The 24,031-nt window shown below is 46.2% G+C and overlaps 1 protein-coding gene across 1 annotated transcript in view; it reads left to right on the top strand.

Annotated features, from left to right (window-relative positions):
- Positions 1-23,081, top strand: part of LOC129810911 (long-chain fatty acid transport protein 4-like) — a 33,416-nt gene extending 10,335 nt beyond the window's left edge. The window contains exons 7-13 of the mRNA XM_055861906.1: positions 174-283; positions 4,309-4,518; positions 5,509-5,635; positions 12,609-12,746; positions 13,071-13,235; positions 14,391-14,537; positions 16,514-23,081. Of these exons, the coding sequence (XP_055717881.1) occupies positions 174-283; positions 4,309-4,518; positions 5,509-5,635; positions 12,609-12,746; positions 13,071-13,235; positions 14,391-14,537; positions 16,514-16,671 (1,055 nt within the window). The 3' untranslated portion in view covers positions 16,672-23,081. The remainder of the gene's footprint in view (positions 1-173; positions 284-4,308; positions 4,519-5,508; positions 5,636-12,608; positions 12,747-13,070; positions 13,236-14,390; positions 14,538-16,513) is intronic.
- Positions 23,082-24,031: the final 950 nt, after the last annotated feature.

The raw sequence follows: 24,031 nt of genomic DNA, 5'->3' as shown, positions 1-24,031 counted from the left end.
GTGTGTGTGTGTGTGTGTGTGTGTGTGTGTGTGTGTGTGTGTGTGTGTGTGTGTGTGTGTGTGTGTGTGTGTGTGTGTGTGTGTGTGTGTGTGTGTGTGTGTGTGTGTGTGTGTGTGTGTGTGTGTGTGTCCATTGTAATTGTTTCTGAAACACGTGTGCATGTCTTCTCTAGGAAACATTGTCGGCGTGGGGCAGTGCCTGATCCACGGCATGACGGTGGTCATCAAGAAGAAGTTCTCTGCCTCACGGTTCTGGGATGACTGTGCCAAGTACAACTGCACGGTGAGACAGAGACACGCTGCTAGCTGACTCCCAGTAGCTCAGAGACTGTATGACTCATATCTACAGAATAGGAGACCAGTAGAGAGAAGATGCATGTTTTGGGTTACTGCTCTGTTCAACTGTGTTGATGTTTATCTACAGCGATAGCTCAAGGATATTCGGGTTTACCATGAGGGTTTACCATGAGGGTTTACCATGAGGGTTTAGCATTAGGGTTTAGCATGAGGGTTTAGCATGAGGGTTTAGCATGAGGGTTTAGCATGAGGGTTTACCATGAGGGTTTAGCATTAGGGTTTAGCATTCGGGTTTACCATGAGGGTTTACCATGAGGGTTTACCATGAGGGTTTAGCATGAGGGTTTAGCATGAGGGTTTAGCATGAGGGTTTAGCATGAGGGTTTAGCATGAGGGTTTACCATGAGGGTTTACCATGAGGGTTTAGCATTAGGGTTTAGCATTAGGGTTTAGCATGAGGGTTTAGCATGAGGGTTTAGCATGAGGGTTTAGCATGAGGGTTTACCATGAGGGTTTAGCATTAGGGTTTAGCAGGAGGGTTTAGCATGAGGGTTTAGCATGAGGGTTTAGCATGAGGGTTTAGCATGAGGGTTTAGCATGAGGGTTTAGCATTAGGGTTTACCATTAGGGTTTACCATGAGGGTTTAGCATGAGGGTTTACCATGAGGGTTTACCATGAGGGTTTACCATGAGGGTTTACCATGAGGGTTTACCATGAGGGTTTACCATGAGGGTTTACCATTAGGGTTTAGCATTAGGGCTTACCATTAGGGTTTACCATTAGGGTTTAGCATTAGGGTTTACCATGAGGGTTTACCATGAGGGTTTACCATGAGGGTTTACCATTAGGGTTTACCATTAGGGTTTACCATTAGGGTTTAGCATTAGGGTTTAGCATTAGGGTTTACCTTAGCATTAGGGTTTACCATGAGGGTTTACCATCAGGGTTTAGCATTAGGGTTTAGCATTAGGGTTTAGCATTAGGGTTTACCATGAGGGTTTACCATGAGGGTTTAGCATTAGGGTTTAGCATTAGGGTTTAGCATGAGGGTTTAGCATGAGGGTTTAGCATTAGGGTTTACCATGAGGGTTTAGCATGAGGGTTTAGCATGAGGGTTTAGCATGAGGGTTTAGCATTAGGGTTTAGCATGAGGGTTTAGCATGAGGGTTTACCATGAGGGTTTACCATGAGGGTTTACCATGAGGGTTTAGCATTAGGGCTTACCATGAGGGTTTACCATGAGGGTTTACCATGAGGGTTTACCATTAGGGCTTAGCATTAGGGTTTACCATTAGGGTTTAGCATTAGGGCTTACCATTAGGGTTTACCATTAGGGTTTACCATTAGGGTTTACCATTAGGGCTTACCATTAGGGTTTAGCATTAGGGTTTAGCATTAGGGTTTACCATTAGGGTTTACCATTAGGGCTTACCATTAGGGCTTACCATTAGGGTTTAGCATTAGGGTTTAGCATTAGGGTTTAGCATTAGGGTTTAGCATTAGGGTTTAGCATTAGGGTTTAGCATTAAGGTTTACCATGAGGGTTTACCATGAGGGTTTACCATGAGGGTTTAGCATCAGGGGTTACCATAAGGGTTTACCATAAGGGTTTACCATGAGGGTTTACCATGAGGGTTTACCATGAGGGTTTACCATGAGGGTTTACCATTAGGGTTTACCATTAGGGCTTAGCATTAGGGCTTACCATTAAGGCTTACCATTAGGGTTTAGCATTAGGGCTTACCATGAGGGTTTACCATGAGGGTTTACCATGAGGGTTTACCATGAGGGTTTACCATGAGGGTTTACCATGAGGGTTTACCATTATGGTTTAGCATGAGGGTTTAGCATGAGGGTTTAGCATGAGGGTTTAGCATGAGGGTTTAGCATGAGGGTTTAGCATGAGGGTTTAGCATGAGGGTTTAGCATGAGGGTTTACCATGAGGGTTTACCATGAGGGTTTAGCATGAGGGTTTACCATGAGGATTTACCATGAGGGTTTACCATGAGGGTTTACCATGAGGGTTTAGCATTAGGGTTTAGCATTAGGGCTTACCATGAGGGTTTACCATGAGGGCTTACCATGAGGGCTTACCATGAGGGCTTACCATGAGGGCTTAGCATTAGGGTTTACCATTAGGGTTTAGCATTAGGGCTTACCATTAGGGTTTACCATTAGGGTTTACCATTAGGGTTTACCATTAGGGTTTAGCATTAGGGTTTACCATTAGGGTTTACCATTAGGGCTTACCATTAGGGCTTACCATTAGGGCTTACCATTAGGGTTTAGCATTAGGGTTTAGCATTAGCGTTTACCATTAGGGTTTAGCATTAGGGTTTACCATTAGGGTTTAGCATTAGGGTTTACCATTAGGGTTTAGCATTAAGGTTTACCATGAGGGTTTACCATGAGGGTTTAGCATCAGGGGTTACCATAAGGGTTTACCATGAGGGTTTACCATGAGGGTTTACCATGAGGGTTTACCATGAGGGCTTAGCATTAGGGCTTAGCATTAGGGCTTACCATTAGGGTTTAGCATTAGGGCTTACCATTAGGGTTTACCATTAGGGTTTACCATTAGGGTTTACCATTAGGGTTTACCATTAGGGTTTACCATTAGGGCTTAGCATTAGGGTTTACCATTAGGGTTTACCATTAGGGTTTAGCATTAGGGTTTAGCATGAGGGTTTACCATGAGGGTTTACCATGAGGGTTTACCATGAGGGTTTAGCATCAGGGGTTACCATGAGGGTTTACCATGAGGGTTTACCATGAGGGTTTACCATGAGGGTTTACCATTAGGGCTTAGCATTAGGGTTTACCATTAGGGTTTAGCATTAGGGCTTACCATTAGGGTTTACCATTAGGGTTTACCATTAGGGTTTACCATTAGGGCTTAGCATTAGGGTTTACCATGAGGGTTTACCATGAGGGTTTACCATGAGGGTTTACCATGAGGGTTTACCATGAGGGCTTAGCATTAGGGCTTAGCATTAGGGCTTACCATTAGGGTTTAGCATTAGGGCTTACCATTAGGGTTTACCATTAGGGTTTACCATTAGGGTTTACCATTAGGGTTTACCATTAGGGCTTAGCATTAGGGTTTACCATTAGGGTTTACCATTAGGGTTTAGCATTAGGGTTTAGCATGAGGGTTTACCATGAGGGTTTACCATGAGGGTTTACCATGAGGGTTTACCATGAGGGTTTACCATTAGGGCTTAGCATTAGGGTTTACCATTAGGGTTTAGCATTAGGGCTTACCATTAGGGTTTACCATTAGGGTTTACCATTAGGGTTTACCATTAGGGCTTAGCATTAGGGTTTACCATTAGGGTTTACCATTAGGGCTTAGCATTAGGGTTTGCCATTAGGGTTTACCATTAGGGTTCACCATTAGGGTTTAGAATTAGGGTTTAGCATTAGGGTTTAGCATTAGGGTTTAGCATTAGGGTTTACCATTAGGGCTTAGCATTAGGGTTCATCATTAGGGTTTAGCATAAGGGTTTAGCATTAGGGCTTACCATGAGGGTTTACCATGAGGGTTTACCATGAGGGTTTAGCATGAGGGTTTACCATGAGGGTTTACCATGAGGGTTTACCATGAGGGCTTAGCATGAGGGCTTAGCATGAGGGCTTAGCATTAGGGCTTAGCATTAGGGTTTAGCATTAGGGTTTAGCATTAGGGTTTACCATTAGGGTTCACCATTTGGGTTTACCATTTGGGTTTAGCATTAGGGTTTACCATTAGGGTTCACCATTAGGGTTTACCATTAGGGTTTAGGGGGAAATCTGTTCAGGTGGTCAAAGTAGTCAAATGTAATTCAACAGGAAGTCATGTGGGTAGACAGCATTATAAGACTGTTGTTCTACAGAAGTACCCAAAGATTTGGGGAATAATATAATAATAGTTAGATCTGTAAATTGGTGTGGGTTCCTCACTTATACGCCCTCGTCTCATTGTGCTGGTGACTGACTCACTGACTGACTGTTTCTCTCTGATCCCCAGATTGTCCAGTACATCGGGGAGATCTGCCGGTATCTGTTGAACCAGCCGGTAAAGGACATAGAGGGTAAACACAAGGTCCGTATGGCGCTCGGTAACGGCCTGCGCCAGTCCATCTGGGAGGAGTTCACCTCTCGCTTCAACGTGCCACAGATAGCAGAGTTCTACGGAGCCACAGAGTGCAACTGTAGCCTGGGAAACTTCGACAACATGGTGAGGCCCTAGGAGGACATTTTGGATCTCACAGCAAAGAGCTGAAAGCAAATGATGACGCTCTCATAGTTTATTTTATAGTATTGGCAGACATTTTGGCTCTGAGGGCCTGCTTTTTCTATAGTGTGTGGTCCCAGGAAATTAACATCGTCTGTGTAGTGTTGATCTTTATTATGGCTCTCACTTCACATCTCAAAGCACATAAAAACACTTATGGTATTTCATCCTCAAAGTAAAAATGAGGGTATTAGTGGTCAGTGATGGCCTCTGTCACTTTGTATTGAATTTGGACTGCATGCTGTCTGTCTCCATTCTCCCATTGTTTTGCTGTATCATAGCTGTCTGTCTCCATTCTCCCATTGTTTTGCTGTATCATAGCTGTCTGTCTCCATTCTCCCATTGTTTTGCTGTATCTTAGCTGTCTGTCTCCATTCTCCCATTGTTTTGCTGTATCATAGCTATGTGTCTCCATTCTCCCATTGTTTTGCTGTATCATAGCTATGTGTCTCCATTCTCCCATTGTTTTGCTGTATCATAGCTGTCTGTCTCCATTCTCCCATTGTTTTGCTGTATCTTAGCTGTCTGTCTCCATTCTCCCATTGTTTTGCTGTATCTTAGCTGTCTGTCTCCATTCTCCCATTGTTTTGCTGTATCATAGCTATGTGTCTCCATTCTCCCATTGTTTTGCTGTATCATAGCTATGTGTCTCCATTCTCCCATTGTTTTGCTGTATCATAGCTGTCTGTCTCCATTCTCCCATTGTTTTGCTGTATCATAGCTGTCTGTCTCCATTCTCCCATTGTTTTGCTGTATCATAGCTGTCTGTCTCCATTCTCCCATTGTTTTGCTGTATCATAGCTGTCTGTCTCCATTCTCCCATTGTTTTGCTGTATCATAGCTATGGTGTGTAGCGGTTGCTGTAAAGCTGAGCAGAGTTTCAGTGGTTTTAGATGGGTTGACCATAACAGTATGGTATTGTCTCTGTTACAGACAGGAGCATGTGGCTTCAACAGCCAGATCCTCCCCTTCATCTACCCCATCAGACTGGTGAAGGTAGATGAGGAGACCATGGAGCTAATCAGAGGCCCCAATGGCGTCTGCATCCCCTGTGGGCCTGGTACGTCACTACTAGTATAGCTATAGTATTACTCTCTCAGGCCTGGTTAGTTTTAGTATAGCATACCTATAGAATACTCTCTCAGGCCTGGTTAGTTTTAGTATACCTACCTTAACCCTGACATTCTGAATGCTGTGCAAGCCAGATGCTCTGCAAGCCTGATCTAGCAACTTTGAACTCATCATGAGGGTCCCCAGTTTCTTGTGGGTCTGCGTACCCACCTCCCTACCCACCACCCTACCCACATCCGTACCCACATCCCTACCCACATACCTACCCACATCCGTACCCACATCCCTACCCACATCCGTACCCACATCCGTACCCACATCCCTACCCACATCCCTACCCACATCCGTACCCACATTCCTACCCACATTCCTACCCACATCCGTACCCACAACCCTACCCACATCCGTACCCACATCCTTTCCCACATCCGTACCCACAACTCTACCCACATCCCTACCCACATCCCTACCCACCCTCCTACCCACACCCCTACCCACATCCGTACCCACATCCCTACCCACACCCCTACCCACATCCGTACCCACATCCGTACCCACATCCCTACCCACATCCGTACCCACATACCTACCCACACCCCTACCCACATCCCTACCCACACCCCTACCCACATCCCTACCCACATCCCTACCCACAACCCTACCCACATCCCTACCCACATCCCTACCCACACCCCTACCCACATCCCTACCCACACCCCTACCCACATCCCTACCCACATCCCTACCCACATCCCTACCCACATCCGTATCCACATCCCTACCCACACCCCTACCCACATCTCTACCCACATCCCTACCCACACCCCTACCCACATCCGTACCCACATCCCTACCCACATCCGTACCAACACCCTACCCACATCCGTACCCACATCCGTACCCACATCCGTACCCACATCCGTACCCACACCCCTACCCACACCCCTACCCACATCCGTACCCACCTCCCTACCCACATCCGTACCCACATCCTTTCCCACATCCATACCCACAACTCTACCCACATCCGTACCCACTTCCCTACCCACATCCCTACCCACACCCCTACCCACATCCCTACCCACATCCGTACCAAAACCCTACCCACATCCGTACCCACATCCGTACCCACATCCCTACCCACATCCGTACCCACACCCCTACCCACATCCGTACCCACACCCCTACCCACATCCGTACCCACCTCCCTACCCACCTCCCTACCCACCTCCCTACCCACATCCTTACCCACATCCGTACCCACATCCCTACCCACATCCCTACCCACATCCGTACCCACATCCGTACCCACATCCCTACCCACATCCGTACCCACTTCCCTACCCACATCCGTACCCACACATGCAGTTAGAGCCGGGCCTAGTCTTTGGGGGACCTAAGAAACATGTATCAAGAGGCCCCAGGCTAAACTACAGGAGATCTCGAAGCAGTTGTGGGCCCCAGAGACGAGGTGTGCCGTCACGCCCTGGCACCTGTCAACCACTACTCCACCTATGGGTTAATTAACCCATAAGGCACAAGGGGGTGTGGTATATGGCCAATATACCACGGCTAAGGGTTGTTCTTAAGCACGACGCAAAGCGGTGAGTAGCTGCTGCTGTTGCAACAGCTAATGGGGATCCTAATCAAAAAAAATGCCTGGCTGTCCAGGGAACTGAGCAGATTGAAGATCGACATAGCAGCTCTGAGTGAAACGAGGTTAGCTGACGATGGCACCATCACTGAACCAGTAGGTGGCTATAGGTTTTTCTGGAAAGGGAAACCAAACGATGAGGACAGAATACATGGGGTAAACCAACCCTCTCAGGCATCTGCATGACTTACCCTCTGGCAGAAATGAGCCTTGTGAAAATCAGGATTCCTCTCAACAAGACCAGGCATGCCACAATAATTAGTGCCTACGCACCTACATTACCAAGCCCTGACAATGTGAAAGAGCAGTTCTACTCCGAGCTAGACAACTAATGATTTCTTGAGACTTCAATGCTATGTTTTGATTGATTTTATTTAAAAAAAGGAAAATACAGACATTTTCTGGTGGTGACGCCTGCACATACAATTTAAGACAATCAAGGATAACAAAATAAAGCTTAAAAGCTTATTTCCCTTGTGGGAAAAGATGACACTAACGGACAAAGAGTGATTTACAAAGATGGAGTGTGACACTTAAAAAAAAAAATGTTTCTAGACTGTTTCTCCATGTAACCCACATACAAATTAGCATAGTTAGGAGCCATGGGGGATCCCATAGCAATATCCTTCGTCTGAAGAAAGAAATAATTTAGAAACATGAAGTAGTTGTGTGTGAGTACTATTTCAGCCAATGTTATAATGCATTCACTGGAAGGTAGTTTATTAGGGTCACGTTGCAGAAGAAAATGTTCCATGGCTTCAATACCGCCCTCGTGTGGAATATTGATGTATAACGACTCAACATCAAAAGTAACTAACAAAGTATTCTCGGGGAGAGGATCAAGAGATTCAATAATAGGGATAATTTAAAGACCCTTGCTCCCTTCGGTCTCAACGTAGACTTTGATCTGAAGCCATTCTTGGGATTATTGTGATTTTGCTATTGTAAATGTTTGTAGACTTATGTAGCCTAATTGTATCTATGATCGTACGCTACCCGTTTATGTTTTTTGTATGCTATTTTAATATATGCGAATTAACCAATGATATCAGGCCACACCTGGTCATGATTACAGACACCTGTGTGTGTATTTTGACACTATATAAATGAGTCATCCCGCAGTGTTTGTCATTATACTCTGATGAAGACAGCTTGTCTGTCGACACGTTGGACATAAATATTTTTGCATCTGAGCTCCTAGAGTGTGCGGCTCTCCTTTATTTTTTTAAGTGTTCAACTCCGCTAGCCAGCACCTCGTCTAAATAGGTGTTCTACTCCGCTAGCCAGCACCTCTCCTAAATAGGTGTTCTACTCCGCTAGCCAGCACCTCTCCTAAATAGTTGTTCCACTCCGCTAGCCAGCACCTCTCCTAAATAGGTGTTCTACTCCGCTAGCCAGCACCTCGCCTAAATAGTTGTTCCACTCCGCTAGCCAGCACCTCGCCTAAATAGTTGTTCCACTCCGCTAGCCAGCACCTCGTCTAAATAGTTGTTCCACTCCGCTAGCCAGCACCTCGCCTCTCGGGAGTGGGATATGCGTCAATATGCGTACTATCAGGGTGGCTGACAGAGGGGGTGGTATCCCCTGGGCTTTGGATTCTTCATTTGTCTGTCCTGCTGTGATGTCGAGGCTATGGTCTGAGGTGGGCTGTTCTGCTGGCTTCTCTGTGGGTGTGGCCTGTCTCTAATGGGTTGTTCTGTCACATGTCATCGTTCTCACCTTCTCCTCCAGCACTCTCATCTTCTCCTCTAGTGTTCTGTTCTTCTCCTGCTCTTTCTCCTGTTGATGTTGTCTCACCACAGTCCAGAGTGCAGACATGGTTGTGCATTCTGGTTGAGGGAATGTTGTTGAGCTGGACTATTTTTTTTGTGTTGGCTGGCGTGTGTTCACCTGCTGTTCCAGCTCCACCTGCCTTACTTCCAGCTGGGTGAATTTTATACTTCATTTCAATGAGGGACTAGTGCTCTGTGCTGGGAGGTTGACTTTCCTCTTGGGGTTGCTCGTCTGTGGGGTTATATAATGAAGAGGTCTGACACGCTCGGTATCTTTCTCAAGAGAGCTTCTCCTGCTGCGCTCCCTCTATGATTATGAGAAAGTCCAGCTGAAACTGTTATGGGGTTGCCCTGTACCAATACTGTTCCAGACTTGTACAGGTTGACATTGGCTGACTCGGTCATTGTTGTCTAGTATCCTGCGTTTCTACCCTTCGCGAACCCCCCCCCCCCCCCCCCTCTTCACAGAGGGTGTGTTAATATAGCTCTGTGCCATGCCAGGGGATGGTCTGTGTGGAAGATTAAGTTGCTTACGTTTCCATTTTTATAATAGTCAGCAAAAAGTGTCTCTTTATTTTCCATAAGGAGCTTCTTTTTGTACTCTTTCAGTGCCTTCTAATTTTTTACATCCAGTGGCTACTGTATTGTAATGGGAGGGAGGGAGCTTCAAAGGCCTCTGTATTTGGGTGGGGGAGGCTATGAAACTCTCTTGTCATAGTTGGGCTGAAGGGCTTTGACACCTCTCACTTCACACCTCAGTGCTAATTGAAGTTGCAGACAGATCTGTTCTGTCCTAGCAAGCTTGGTAGCCTTAGCTTTTCTTATTTTATTTAACCTTTATTTAATTAGGCAAGTCAGTTAAGAACAAATTCTTATTTACAATTACTGCCTATCAAAAGGAAACATTCCTCCTGCGGGGACGGGAGTTGGGATTAAAAATGCATGACAAAACACACATAACACACAGGTCTTTTATGTGGAGGGCTGCATTCGGTATCTCGGATAAGGGGGAGTGAGGCCTAAGAGGGTTTTATAAATAAGCATCAACCAGTGGGTCTTGCGATGGGTATACTGAGATAATCAGTTTACAGAGGAGTATAAAGTGCATTGATGTGTCCTATTAGGAGCATTGGTGGCACATCTGATGGCCGAATGGTAAAGAACATCTAGCCGCTCGACAGCACCCTTACCCGCCGATCTATAAATTACATCTCAATAATCTAGCATGGGTAGGATGGTCATCTGAATCAGGGTTAGTTTGGCAGCTGGGGTGAAAGAGGAGCGATTACGAAAGAAGAAACCAAGTCTAGATTTAACTTTAGCCTGCGGCTTTGATATGTGTTGAGAGAAGGACAGTGTAACGTCTAGCCATACTCCCAAGGACTTGTATAAGGTGGCTACCTCAAACTTTAAACCGTCAGTGATGGTAATCACACCGGTGGGGAGAGGGGCATTTTTCTTACCAAACCATATAACCTTTGTTTTGGAGATGTTCAAAACAAGGTTAAGGGCAGAGAAAGTATGTTGGACACTAAGAAAGCTTTGTTGTAGAGAGTTTAACACAAAATCCGGGGAGGGGCCAGCTCAGTATAAGACTGTATCATCTGCATATAAATGGATGAGAGAGCTTTATACTGCCTGAGCTATGTTGTTGATGTAAATTGAGAAGAGCGGGGGGCCTAGGATCGAGCCTTGGGGTACTCCCTTGGAAACAGGCAGTGGCTGAGAGAGCAGATGTTCTGACTTTATACGCTGCACTCTTTGAGAGAGGTAGTTAGCAAACCAGGCCAAAGACCCCTCAAAGACTCCAGTACTCCTTAGCCGGCCTACAATAATGGAATGGTCTACCATATCAAAAGCTTTGGCCAAGTCAATAAAAATTGGGCAATGGTGACATAATTTAGAACCTTTAAAGTTGCAGTGACACATCCATAACCTGAGCGGAAACCAAATCGCACCTCAGACTCAGTGACTGCCGGCAGGGAGAAACTTTGTACCCCAAGCCGGGCAGGGGGAAAAGTGGGGCGGTGCATCGGGGCTTGTCGCATTAGAAGGGATGGGAGATGAGGAAATGTTGGACAGGCAATGAGGCATGGCTAAGTCAAATAGGAATCCTGACTTAATGAAGTGGTGATTTAAAGAGCTCAGCCATGTGCTCCTTATCAGTAACAACCACATCAACGTTTAAGGGACATGGGCAGCTGTGAGGAGGGTTTGTTCTCCAGGTCTTTAACTGTTTTCCAGAAATTTTGGGGTTAGCCCTACAGAGAGAGAACTGTTCCTTAAAGTAACAAACTTTTTCTTTATCGGGGTGTGTTTAACAATACCACACAGAATATTAAAAAAGAAGGTCCAAGTAACTTCGACAGAGCAGATCAAGCTGATTCTATACCAATTTACAGACACCGGGTCATGAAGGTTTGCTCATGAAAGTTTTTTTAGCAAGCGTCTATGACCAAGCAGCCATTACGAACACAGGCTGTAAAACAGTGATCACTAAGGTCATTACAGAAAACACCAGACTGATACCTATCAGGATTGTGAGGATAAAACTAAGGAGAGTTGCCTTTTATGGTTGTTTGCAGTCATACCTTGTGGGATTGGTAATAATCTGAGAGATTTAGTGAGTCCCATTGCTTTAGGACTTGGTCAGGTGGTTCAAGCATGTCCCAGTTTAGGTCGCCTAGCAGAACAAATTCAGACTTGGTGTAAGGGGCCAGGAGAGCGCTTAGGGAAGGTAGGGTGCAGGCCAGTGCTGATGGTGGACAATGAAACCCAGCAACAGTCAACAAAGAGCTATTTGAAAGTTTAATCCTTAAAAGCAGCTAATCAAATTGTTTGGGAACAGACTTGGTGGAGACAACAGAGCATTGAATGTATTTCTTGGTAAAGATTTCCACTGCACCTGACTTGCCGAAAAAGGTTAGAACCAGAAAAGCTGTGTTCAAAACACTCTTTCTTAACCCTCAGTAATGACCTACACATCAAGATTGGAGCTGTGAACCCACACTTTCAATTGACCAATTTTAGGTAATAAGCTTGTAGTGTTAACGTGCATAAAATCCAGGCTTTTTACGAGAGCAGAAATCGGTGAAACTGATATCAGAGCACAAGTCAGAATTGGGGCTAGCAACAGTAGATGGGCCAAAGTGTACATGCACATTTCCAGATATCATCAGCAGTAATACAATCAGGGCACGGTAGAGGACAGGGAGAGCTCAAAGTAAAATATATTTTTGTAATGTCTTGGCTTTAAAAGTAGCTTCAGACTAAACATTAGTCACTCAGTTCCAGGTTGGATGTTTTCAGGTTTCTGTTGTGCTTCTTTTGCTGGTTGTTGGTTTGCAAGAGCATTTGCTGTATAGTCCTTGAGAATAAGAATCTTTGGTAGTCGGAATCCTTCCATGTAATTTTGTCCAAAATCATGTTGTAGGTTTGGAGTTTTGATTTGGAGTGAAAGTTATGTTGTGGAGGGTACTATCCTGTATATGTCCTTGTGAAAAAATCCAAGTTTATTTATCTCTCTCGCTCTCTAGGTGAGCCCGGCCAGTTGGTAGGCAGGATCAATCAGAAAGACCCCCTGAGAAGGTTTGACGGCTACGTGAACGAAGGAGCCAACAGCAAGAAGACTGCTAACAGTGTCTTCAGGAAGGGAGACACTGCCTATCTCTCAGGTGAGAAGCTATTTAACTTTATAGACTGAAAGAGATCAATAAAGTCTGTCTGTCTTTCTCTCCCTCACACACACATTCTGACAGTGAGGTGTTGAGGGATCTACTACTGAGTTGAACCTTGGCCCAGTTAAAGCTGACTGTATTTCATGAGTCTCTGTCTGGAAAACAGTGGTATTTGTTACTGAGTGGACTGTCCTGGCTAAATAAAAATGTCGCTCCTCATCATGGACCAATATGGTTACATGTACTTATGGACCAATATGGTTACATGTACTTATACAAACACACAGCTTTGTTACTGATCTGTTTGCTTTCTCTCGCCAGGCGATGTCCTAGTCATGGACCAGTATGGTTACATGTACTTTAAGGATCGTACAGGGGACACGTTCCGTTGGAAGGGAGAGAACGTGTCGACCACAGAGGTGGAGGGAACCCTGAGCCGTCTGCTGGACATGAAGGACGTGGTAGTCTACGGAGTGGAGGTGCCAGGTACAGTAACCACTCCAGACCACCACACAGCTCTTTTTACACCATTGTCTGTATTGATTTTCAATTTATAACAATGGGGACATCGTCTTTGTTATCATGACACCAAAACCAATCAAACAGCTTCCACTCCCCACTGCCCAAACGGGTACAACAGTTCTCATACACAGAGTATCATATCTTAGCTAACCTGGCACCTAATTTCTGTCTGTTGACAACTCAGCTACACAGCCAAAAGAGAGTAACAATTTATGTTTCTTCTGTGTGAACAAACAAAATGCGTCAAATGAAGCGCTTTGCTGTTCTACGAGTGGTGTGGGACGGCGTGGTCGAGATAAATAAAGTACCCTGTTAGCTACAAAGCTTACGGGAAACTCACCCCAGATCCCCAGTTTTGGTGAAAGGAGGAGAAGTGCCTAAGAAGAACTCTCCCACTGGGCACAGAAGTCAATTCAATGTCTATTCAATGTCTATTCAACGTCTATTCCATGTTGGTTCAACGTAACTTAATTGAAATGACGTGAAAACAAAGTTGATTCAACCTGTGTGACCAGTGGGATAGTGCTCTGAATGTCAATGGATTATCAAGAGTGTGCCCTTTGCTTTGCACTTTCTATTTCAAGGATGTTGTTAACCGTGTAGCCTACTGGTCGTAATGTGAAGAGCACTGAGCAGCAGTAACCCGGGTTTGGGCTGTGTGGCCCATGACGTCATCACTACAGCATGTTTGCATGGCAATTGCAACTGTCTCCTTGATTCTTACAGTAGTTGTGAACTACTTGATGAATGTAGATGCAGATGCCTGTTACCATCAATTAATTGTCAGTGATAAAAACATGTTTTCTGGTGCATCAGGCACTGAGGGGACTATACCACCTTCTTACATCCCATGTTTAACTGTTGTTTTTGATGTTTTGCTTCATCTTGGCCAGGTCGCAGTTGTCAATGAGAACTTGTTCTCAGCTGGCCTACCTGGTTAAATAAAGGTGAAATCAATTTTAAAAACTAAATGTGGAAAAAGTCAAGGTGACTTTCTGAAATCACTATGTTTTCTGATGCGTGTGTCCGGGGCAGAGGGGACTGTGACTTTTTAACTCAGACCCCTGTAGCAGGCTGAGTGCTTTATACAATCATAAATGTTTCCTTTGCATGTCTCAGGCGCTGAGGGGAAGGCTGGGATGGCCGCCGTAGCAGATCCAGAGAGATCTACAGACCTGGAGAAGTTTGGGAAGGATCTGGAGAAAGCTCTGCCAGCCTACGCACGACCTGTCTTCGTACGCTTCCTCAAAGAGGTCAACAAGACAGGTGGGTGCAGTTGGACATGTATACATTATACAGTATCTGTTACTTACGTTATACACTGAGTGTACAAAACATTATGAACACCTTCCTAATATTGAGTTGCACCCCCCTCTTTTGCTCTCAGAACAGCCTCAATTCGTCGGGGCATGGACTCTACAAGGTGTCTAAAGCGTTCCACAGGGATGCTGGCCTATGTTGACTCCAATGCTTCCCCCAGTTGTCAAGTTGGAAACTGTTGAACATGAAAAGTTGTAGTTCTTGTCACAAACCAGTGTGCCTGGTACCTACTACCATACCCCGTTAAAAGGCACTTAAATAATTTGTCTTGCCCATTCACCCTCAGTGGCACACATACACAATCCATGTCTCATTCTTTAACCTGTCTCGTCCCCTTCATCTACACTGATTTTAAGTGGATTTAACAAGTGACATCAATAAGGGATCATAGGGGTCCTCCCAAGTGGTGCAGCAGTCACCGTGCTAGAGGCGTCACTACAGACCCGGGTTCGATCCCGCGACCGGGAGACCCATGAGGCGGTGCATAATTGGCCCAGCATTGTCCGGATTAGGGGAGGGTTTGACCCAGCATTGTCCGGGTTAGGGGAGGGTTTGACCCAGCATTGTCCGGGTTAGGGGAGGGTTTGGCCCAGGGTTGTTCGGGTTAGGGGAGGGTTTGGCCCAGCATTGTCCGGGTTAGGGGAGAGTTTGGCCCAGGGTTGTTCGGGTTAGGGGGAGGGTTTGGCCCAGGGTTGTCCGGGTTAGGGGAGAGTTTGGCCCAGGGTTGTTCGGGTTAGGGGGAGAGTTTGGCCCAGGGTTGTTCGGGTTAGGGGGAGGGTTTGGCCCAGCATTGTCCGGGTTAGGGGAGGGTTTGGCCCAGGGTCGTTCGGGTTAGGGGGAGGGTTTGGCCCAGCATTGTCCGGGTTAGGGGAGAGTTTGGCCCAGGGTTGTTCGGGTTAGGGGGAGGGTTTGGCCCAGCATTGTCCGGGTTAGGGGAGGGTTTGGCCCAGGGTCGTTCGGGTTAGGGGGAGGGTTTGGCCCAGCATTGTCCGGGTTAGGGGAGAGTTTGGCCCAGGGTTGTTCGGGTTAGGGGGAGGGTTTGGCCCAGGGTTGTCCGGGTTAGGGGAGGGTTTGGCCCAGCATTGTCCGGGTTAGGGAAGGGTTTGGCCCAGGGTTGTTCGGGTTACGGGGAGGGTTTGGCCCAGGGTCGTTCGGGTTATGGGGAGGGTTTGGCCCAGGGTCGTTCGGGTTAGGGGGAGGGTTTGGCCCAGCATTGTCCGGGTTAGGGGAGGGTTTGGCCCAGGGTTGTTCGGGTTAGGGGGAGGGTTTGGCCCAGGGTCGTTCGGGTCAGGGGAGGGTTTGGCCGGCCGGGATGTCCTTGTCCCATCGCACTCTAGTGACTCCTGTGGCGGGCCGGGTGCATGCACACTGACACGGTCGCCAGTTGTACGGTGCTTCCTCCGACGCAATGGTGCGGCTGGCTTCCGGGTTAAGTGAGCGGGTTAAGTGTGTCAAGAAGCAGTGCGGCTTGGCAGGGTCGTGTTTCGAAGGAGTTAAATTGGTGGTAAAAAAATACAAAAAATCTATAAATAAATAATAAGGGATCATCGCTTTCACCTGGATTCACCTGGTCAGTTTGTCATGGAAAGAACAGGTGTTCCTAATGTTTTGTACACTCAGTGTATATTGTATCCTCCTCAGTGGGAGGTCAGGGACTGTATTCAAGAAGTGATGAAGTAGGACTGTGGATCTAGGATCAGGTCCCTTCTGTCCATATAATCTTATTCATATTGATCGAAAAATACAAAACTGATCCTATATCAGCTGTTCTACCTGAGTCTCTAATTCAACCCTCTATGACTATTTGAATATGAGCCCCAAAGTAGCCCAGTCTCAGATACATCCCTCTTTTCCTTCTCTCTCTCTCGCTCTCACCCCTCCCTCATCCCTCTCTCTCTTCTCCCCTCTTGCTCCTCCTCCAGGCACCTATAAGTTCCAGAAGACAGACATGCGACGGGACGGTTTTGACCCCAGCATGGTATCAGACAAACTGTACTTCCTGGACCCCACCAGGGGGCGCTATGTGGAGCTGCATCAGGAGCTCTACAGCAGCATCATCTCAGGGAAGCAGAAACTGTAACTGTGAGATCTGATCACTCTTGCCCCCCCCCCCCAAAAAAATATCACCCCATCCACCCCCACACACACACACCCTATTCCTGAAGTCACTCTCCCTCCCCCAGAAAAACTCTTAACTCTTACAACCCACCTCTCTGCTCTCTCCAAGCCCACACCCCTCGTTACCTCAGTGAGGGGCATCTGGCTCATCCAGGTCACATGACAAGCCAATCTGACACCATATCCCACGATAGACCTAGAGTGACCTTTGACCTCTAAAGGCACCTCCCCCCGGAGCTTGACCTTGACCTGACCTGTAGCTATAGGAACGCTCGCTGGAAGGACATAGCTCGCTGGCTGAGAGGGGCGTGTGGCATGTCCAGAATGCAAAAACATAGTAACTTACTCCAAATGTAAGAGTCCTAGCTAGAGGAACTTGACACAATGAAAGAACTTCAATTGAATGAAGGAAACAGTCCTGTCGGTTTGTCCGTCTCATGTTGAGGTCACTCCCTCATAGGCCCAACCTGCACACTGCCCAATCAGTGACCAGTGGCTTCTGTTGTGACACAAAATGGCAGATTTGGTTTTAGTGGTGTTGACTCTGCCCATCCATGTTAGACATACAGCTAACCTGAAACTGATGGATTTAAGTGCAATAGGGCTCCAGCAGTGGCAGTGCAATGTACAGCTGTGAAGAAGCTCTCTAATATATTTAAATGTCTGCATTATACCAAATATATTTAATTTGTAGAATAGTCTTTACACATTTTAAAACAAAAGGATGATTGTATGTTCAAGTTCCTGATAATATGCCAATTCAAATTCTAATCCATGTTTTTCTATATCCACAATTGTGCTCGGCTTTCTCCTGACCCCACCCACTAGGGGTGCTCCTCCTAGTCTTCAACTATAGAATCTACAGACCAACTCCCAGCTGCTGGAGCACCAATGACTCTTACAGTTTCAAACCTGCTTCTGAATGTTCTGATTCTGGGTAGAAGATTCAGATTCTGAATGTTCTGATTCTGGGTAAATTTGTTTATTTTTTGTCTGTGTCAACATTGTGCAGGTTGGGCCCAATGGATTGGCTTCGTCTTGTATGGCATAGTAGACATTTGAAAGCTTGCCGAAGAGCGCGCTGAAGGGAAAAGCACTAACCTCCTCTGTCTCTGTTGAGGATAATACTGTGGTGCTACAGACAGAAGGAGACTCTGACTCTGGTGCAGCAAGCCGAACGATCTAAACCAGGCCTCTCCAACCTTGTTCCTGGAGAGTTACCGTCTTGTAGGTTTTCACTCCAACCATAATCTAGCGCACCTGATTCTAATAATTGATAACCTGAATCAGGTCAGTTAAAACTGGGGTTGGAACGAAAACCTACAGGAGGGTAGCTCTCCAGGAACAGGGTTGGAGAGACCTGATCTAAAGATGGTCCTTGCTCGAAGGGGGCAGAGGAGAGGAAGAGAGAGAAAATATGCTTATTTTCGTTATTGTTGTTTGTTCTACTTTCTTGTTTCATCTTGTCAGCAGCATGAATGATCAACACAGAGTACTTTGCCTTTACTGTGAGTTTACCATCTCAGATTCACAGACCCTGTCCCCATCACCCCCTACCCTAACCCTTCACCCCCTACTATCCCATAGCACCCTATGCTAACCCATCACCCCCTACCCTAACCCTTCACCCCCTACTATCCCATAGCACCCTATGCTAACCCATCACCCCCTACCCTAACCCTTCACCCCCTACTATCCCATAGCACCCTGCTCTAACCCATCACCCCCTACCCTAACCCTTCACCCCCTACTATCCCATAGCACCCTATGCTAACCCATCACCCCCTACCCTAACCCTTCACCCCCTACTATCCCATAGCACCCTATGCTAACCCATCACCCCCTACCCTAACCCTTCACCCCCTACTATCCCATAGCACCCTATGCTAACCCATCACCCCCTACCCTAACCATTCACCCCCTACTATCCCATAGCACCCTGCTCTAACCCATCACCCCCTACCCTAACCCTTCACTCCCTACTGTCCCATAGCACCCTACGCTAACACATCACCCCCTACCCTAACCCTTCACTCCCTACTGTCCCATAACACCCTACTCCCTCACTCTCCTATCGCTCCATTGTCTGTCCTCTGTCCCTATCATCAGGTATTAACCCACATTTCCCCATTCACTTTTATTCAGCACCCCAATTCTGTTGTACCCTAACCCATGATCACTCCTGTTAGGCATGTCTCCCAACCTCTCACCCAACCTCTCATCCAGTCTCCCAACCTCTCACCCAACCTCTCACCCAGTCTCCCAACCTCTCACCCATCCTCTCATCCAGTCTCTCACCCAGTCCCTCAACTTCTCACCCAACCTCTCATCCAGTCTCTCACCCAGTCCTTCAACCTCTCACCCAACCTCTCATCCAGTCTTTCACCCAGTCTCCCAACCTCTCACCCAACCTCTCATCCAGTCTCCCAACCTCTCATCCAGTCTCCCAACCTCTCACCCAGTCTCCCAACCTCTCACCCAACCTCTCACCCAGTCTCCCAACCTCTCACCCAGTCTCCCAACCTCTCACCCAACCTCTCACCCAGTCTTTCACCCAGTCTCCCAACCTCTCACCCAACCTCTCATCCAGTCTCCCAACCTCTCACCCAACCTCTCACCCAGTCTCCCAACCTCTCATCCAGTCTCCCAACCTCTCATCCAGTCTCCCAACCTCTCACCCAGTCTCCCAACCTCTCACCCAACCTCTCACCCAGTCTCCCAACCTCTCACCCAACCTCTCACCCAGTCTCCCAACCTCTCACCCAACCTCTCATCCAGTCTCCCAACCTCTCACCCAACCTCTCATCCAGTCTCTCACCCAGTCCCTCAACTTCTCACCCAACCTCTCTTCCAGTCTCTCACCCAGTCCTTCAACCTCTCACCCAACCTCTCATCCAGTCTCTCACCCAGTCCCTCAACCTCTCACCCAGTCTCCCAACCTCTCATCCAGTCTCTCACCCAGTCCCTCAACCTCTCACCCAGTCTCCCAACCTCTCATCCAGTCTCTCACCCTTCCCAGGCACCTCTGTTTGATCCTTGCTTCTCTTGTTATGGCTAGACATTCCTCTCGGTCTGTCATGCTGTTATTCCCTCAGCTCCGAGGACATGGCGTGTGACTCCTCCCAAGCTCTCGTACCGTCGGCAGTACTCTACGTGATGTGTCACCATGTCCTCTCAAAACAAACAAATTATGAGCCGGTTTCGTCAGCCAAATTATCCTGTCTGTGTGAAATCGATGGTGGAGACCGAGGCACAATGATTCTCCTCGTCTTCTGTCTGGTGTGTCTCTTGTCGTGTTACACGTGCACACCTCGCTGATGAGGAAGAGGAAGTGACGACATAGTTCTCCATCTCCACCCATCAGTATCAGTGTATTTATTACTAGTGATGATCGTTTCATTTGTCAAATGTTTGAGGAAGAATTTTTTTTAATTAAGCGGGGGGAAAATGTTGTAAAGAAGAGTATATACATTTTGGGGTTATATGAGAATGCTGCTTTGACACTTGTGATCCTGGGGTGTCAAATGGTAGTATGACCACAAGGTGGCACCTGTCTGGGCAGCCCCAGAGGAGTCCAAATGGGCATTAGGCAATATTCTGAAGTGGCTTCCTTTCCTTGTCTCCTTTCCTCCATCTGCACTGATCCAAGGAGTGGAGAGGTGAAAAATTGCCATATTGTTTACACCTTGTGTTGAAGCAGAGGAGACAGGGAGAGGAATCTGTTTTAGACTATTGAGATTCACCTCGTCTGCCCCAGATGTTTCCATTCCCACTTTTTTGTAATTTTAAATTATTATTTTATAAAGTATTATTCATTCTTTATTTGATTGTGCATTGACTGTGTCGTGGCTATGCATTGCATTTGTTAGTTATTTTATGTGTGTGAAATCAAAGCTTTGATGTCTCAGGATTCTGGAAGTGAGTGAAGGGTTTCCGTGAGTTTATACGTCTACCTGTTTGACTGTAACCAGAACCCAAACCTATGACGGCACCAGCCCACTATCTTATCACACTGAATAGAGACAGACTGTTGTCTGTCACAGGCTCTCTGAGGTTATGTGTCTTTGGGCCGGTTTCCCGGACACAGATTAAGCCTAGTCCTGGAATGAAACATGTCTCCATTGAACATGCTTTTTAAGGAAACCAAGCCCCTATGTCTGTCAAACCAATGGGAGCTAGTGTGAGAGAGTGACAGGGTGTTGGTCACATCTTTAACCAGAGGGAGGCTGTGTTTCCCAGAAAAGCCTCATTGCTGCTGCCTACTGCTACCCATAGAGATAGATAAAGGACTCATCCTTGTATCTGTGCCATGTATAATGCCTGTGGCAGCATGGAGTGGTCTCCATTAGGAAGTAGTCCATTGTCTTATTCACGATTGGCCGATCCCTCCTGGTGACCCGGTTGGACATGACTCCAACAGGGTCACCAGGATGGATCAGTCAATGAAGTTGGAAGTCCCACCCAGTTGACTACGTTCAAATGGTGGAAGCCCTCAATGGCGCTGCCCATGCTAACACGGCCTTTTGGCTACTAGAGGCCTCTATCATTCTCTAGTACAGTGGTCACCAACCTTTTCTGAGTCAAGATCACTTTCTGATTCAAAATGCAAGCTGAGATTTACTGCTCATATGTATTTTTTAAATGTAAGCCTATGCAACGTTAACCAATTCAAAACTGTTCTGTAGCAATGAGGTTTGTGCAGTAGGTTATGGGCCGAAGACATTATCACTGTATATTGGCTACGCTTGACTTGCCCTGCCAATGTTGTTCTTCTCAGACCATTTTGAAATTATATATTTTTTAAATGTGGTACATGATCACACTGGTAATTGTTGTATTCATTGTGAGGCACAGCTGAGTGAGCATAATCATTTTTTATTTTTTTTACTGGACTCATGGCCTGCATCTGATGGTCAGTCTGAGGTGAGAGGGACACAGTCCAGCTGAAACTCAAGTAACGCTGCATTATTTCTGTCTCATGCACCAATTCCTGTTGTTACTCCTATGACCAGAGAAAGTGAAATATTCCTTGATATTAAAAAAGACAAGCTGCTAATAATAACAACGCAAGCTTATTGAAACACTTTGCTACTCCTTCATTACAGCTGCAGTGCTGGTTGTAGCATTAGTGGAAGTAGGGAGTATGTGTATTTTAACAAAGTGCATCTCTCTGGTCATGGTTTTGAAATCTCACAGATGGCTCAGATCACTGTGCAGTCATGGTGATCTCAGCTATCTGATTGGCCAGTGGTAGGCATATAGGTGCACTTGACTTGCTCTCTGGGCCGGCCGGGTAGGCAGAGTTTTATCTTCAGACACATGAAATGGTTAAAAACACTTGGCCTTCCCGGCGCTAGGGCTGCTGAATCAAGTGCACCTCCCGCCAACAGCACTAAATAAAACTAAACAATAGGAACGCAAGGCTTTATCGTTGGGTTTTTAACAGAAATGTTTGGTGATCGACTAGGAATGCCTTGGAGATCGAATTGTCGGATCACGATCGACCGGTTGGTGACCACTGCTCTAGTGCTGCCATACCAGTGAACCCTCATTCCATAAGAGTAACCATTATGTCCCTAACTAAGTGTATTAAAGAATGTCTGATGTATTTATCAAATCAATGCATTGCTCTTCTATAGTACTGGGATTATGGCTAATGAATAAAACAGATTGATGAATGGAAAGAGTATGTTTATCCACTGTGTTGTATTGAAGTGAAGAGTCTCAAAGGGCCAGTAAGTAATGGTCTATACCATGATTTTTTATCATCATTCACATCAGTTATATGGTATGCTTGAGCCAATCGTGAGGCCTGATGCTATGAGAAACAGGAAGTAGGATATAGCACTAGAAGCCTGCATTGAATATAATATTTTTTGTTGTTGTTTTTTGTCCTTGTTCTCAATGCACTCTAGCCCTTGATCTGTCAAGAAACCTGCATCAGCCACATTAACCTATCATGGGGTAGTGCGCATTGTGTGGGGACCAAAACATCTTTCTCCTAACTGATGATTGATTGGGCCATAATTCTGTATCTCTGGTCAGAAAGAATCACTCCAGTTCAGTAATAATAATAACCTGTTCTTCTCACTAACCTGGCCACATGATGCACATTTAATTTGTCTTGTTTTTCTGTTCTGTTGTGGTACTCAGGGACAATGAGCAATGGCAGAGAAGGGAAGGTGTGTGTTACTTTGTTGGACAGGCTGCCATGCTTAGTATGTCATACAGAGTGTGTGTGGAGGAGGTGTGTGAGGTGTATGTTGTCTGCAACACACTGATGTATCTAAAAGACTAGCTGGCTGTAAATCATGCATTTAAAAAAAAACATTGCCAACGGCAAATCCATATTAATAAAAAGTATTTAAATTGTTGGATTGTTAATTGTTGTATTGTAAAATTACCTTTTGCTCTTCTGACTGACAATGTTGCCCAGTGTATGACTCAGTCATTAACAAAGGCTTCTTGGTTGGTAGAAGGACAAACAGTGAATTGAATAATTGTTTAAAAAAAAGCACAAATGTCCCTTAATCTATGACTATGACTTCATTGTGGTTCCAGAACAGGGTACTTGTCTTCCTCTCTTTTTTTTCTTCCTCTTCCTCTGCAACAATGAGGATCACCTTGGTGACAGTGGCCATGGTGATGGGTGTCCATGAGGAAGTACAGCCTCAGAGAGACATTGACCTGCAGAAGGTTGAGAGACCAGACTCATACATGTCATCATGCCTCTTTCTCCATTCTTTCATCTGCTTGCTTTCATTACCCAGGGTGCATCAGTGAAGGGCCTGCTCTGCTTCAACAAGGCATTTCACATCACACTATCTGGGTAACTCCATCAGTGTGAACTCATCTTTGAGGGAAACAATTAATTTAATTTTAAGAGGGCAATAGGGAACCCTCTTTGCCTGCCAGTCAGTCTGTTGTCTTAGTTTTTCATTAGGCGCCGTGTAACATTGAAGGGGAACAGCAACTGCTGATTTGGCCTCATTTTTTGGCTTGCTCCTCAAGAAATGCTGGCGACCATGACAGAAGCACAACGTGAGTTGGCTTGGGGGTGTGGTTTGATGTGGGTGTGTCCTTGCCACCACCAAGACACACCCATCTGTCAAAACCTTGTCTGCAGCTGTTCCCCTCATATACAACAGTAGTTCCCTGATCCTGGTGCAGAATACACAGGGTTTCTCCCTCCTCATTTTGACTGATAACATTCAATTCAATAATACAAATAGACAATACAAGTCAAATTTGTGTCTAGTAAAATGGTAGTACCGAGTGCCGGGTCTCTCTCCATTCAGAGACATCAGTATCAAGCCCGTCTG

This window comes from Salvelinus fontinalis, chromosome 2 (genome assembly GCF_029448725.1).
Source record: "Salvelinus fontinalis isolate EN_2023a chromosome 2, ASM2944872v1, whole genome shotgun sequence".
Taxonomy (NCBI): Eukaryota; Metazoa; Chordata; class Actinopteri; order Salmoniformes; family Salmonidae; genus Salvelinus; species Salvelinus fontinalis.
This window is presented reverse-complemented; position numbering and strand designations above follow the sequence as displayed.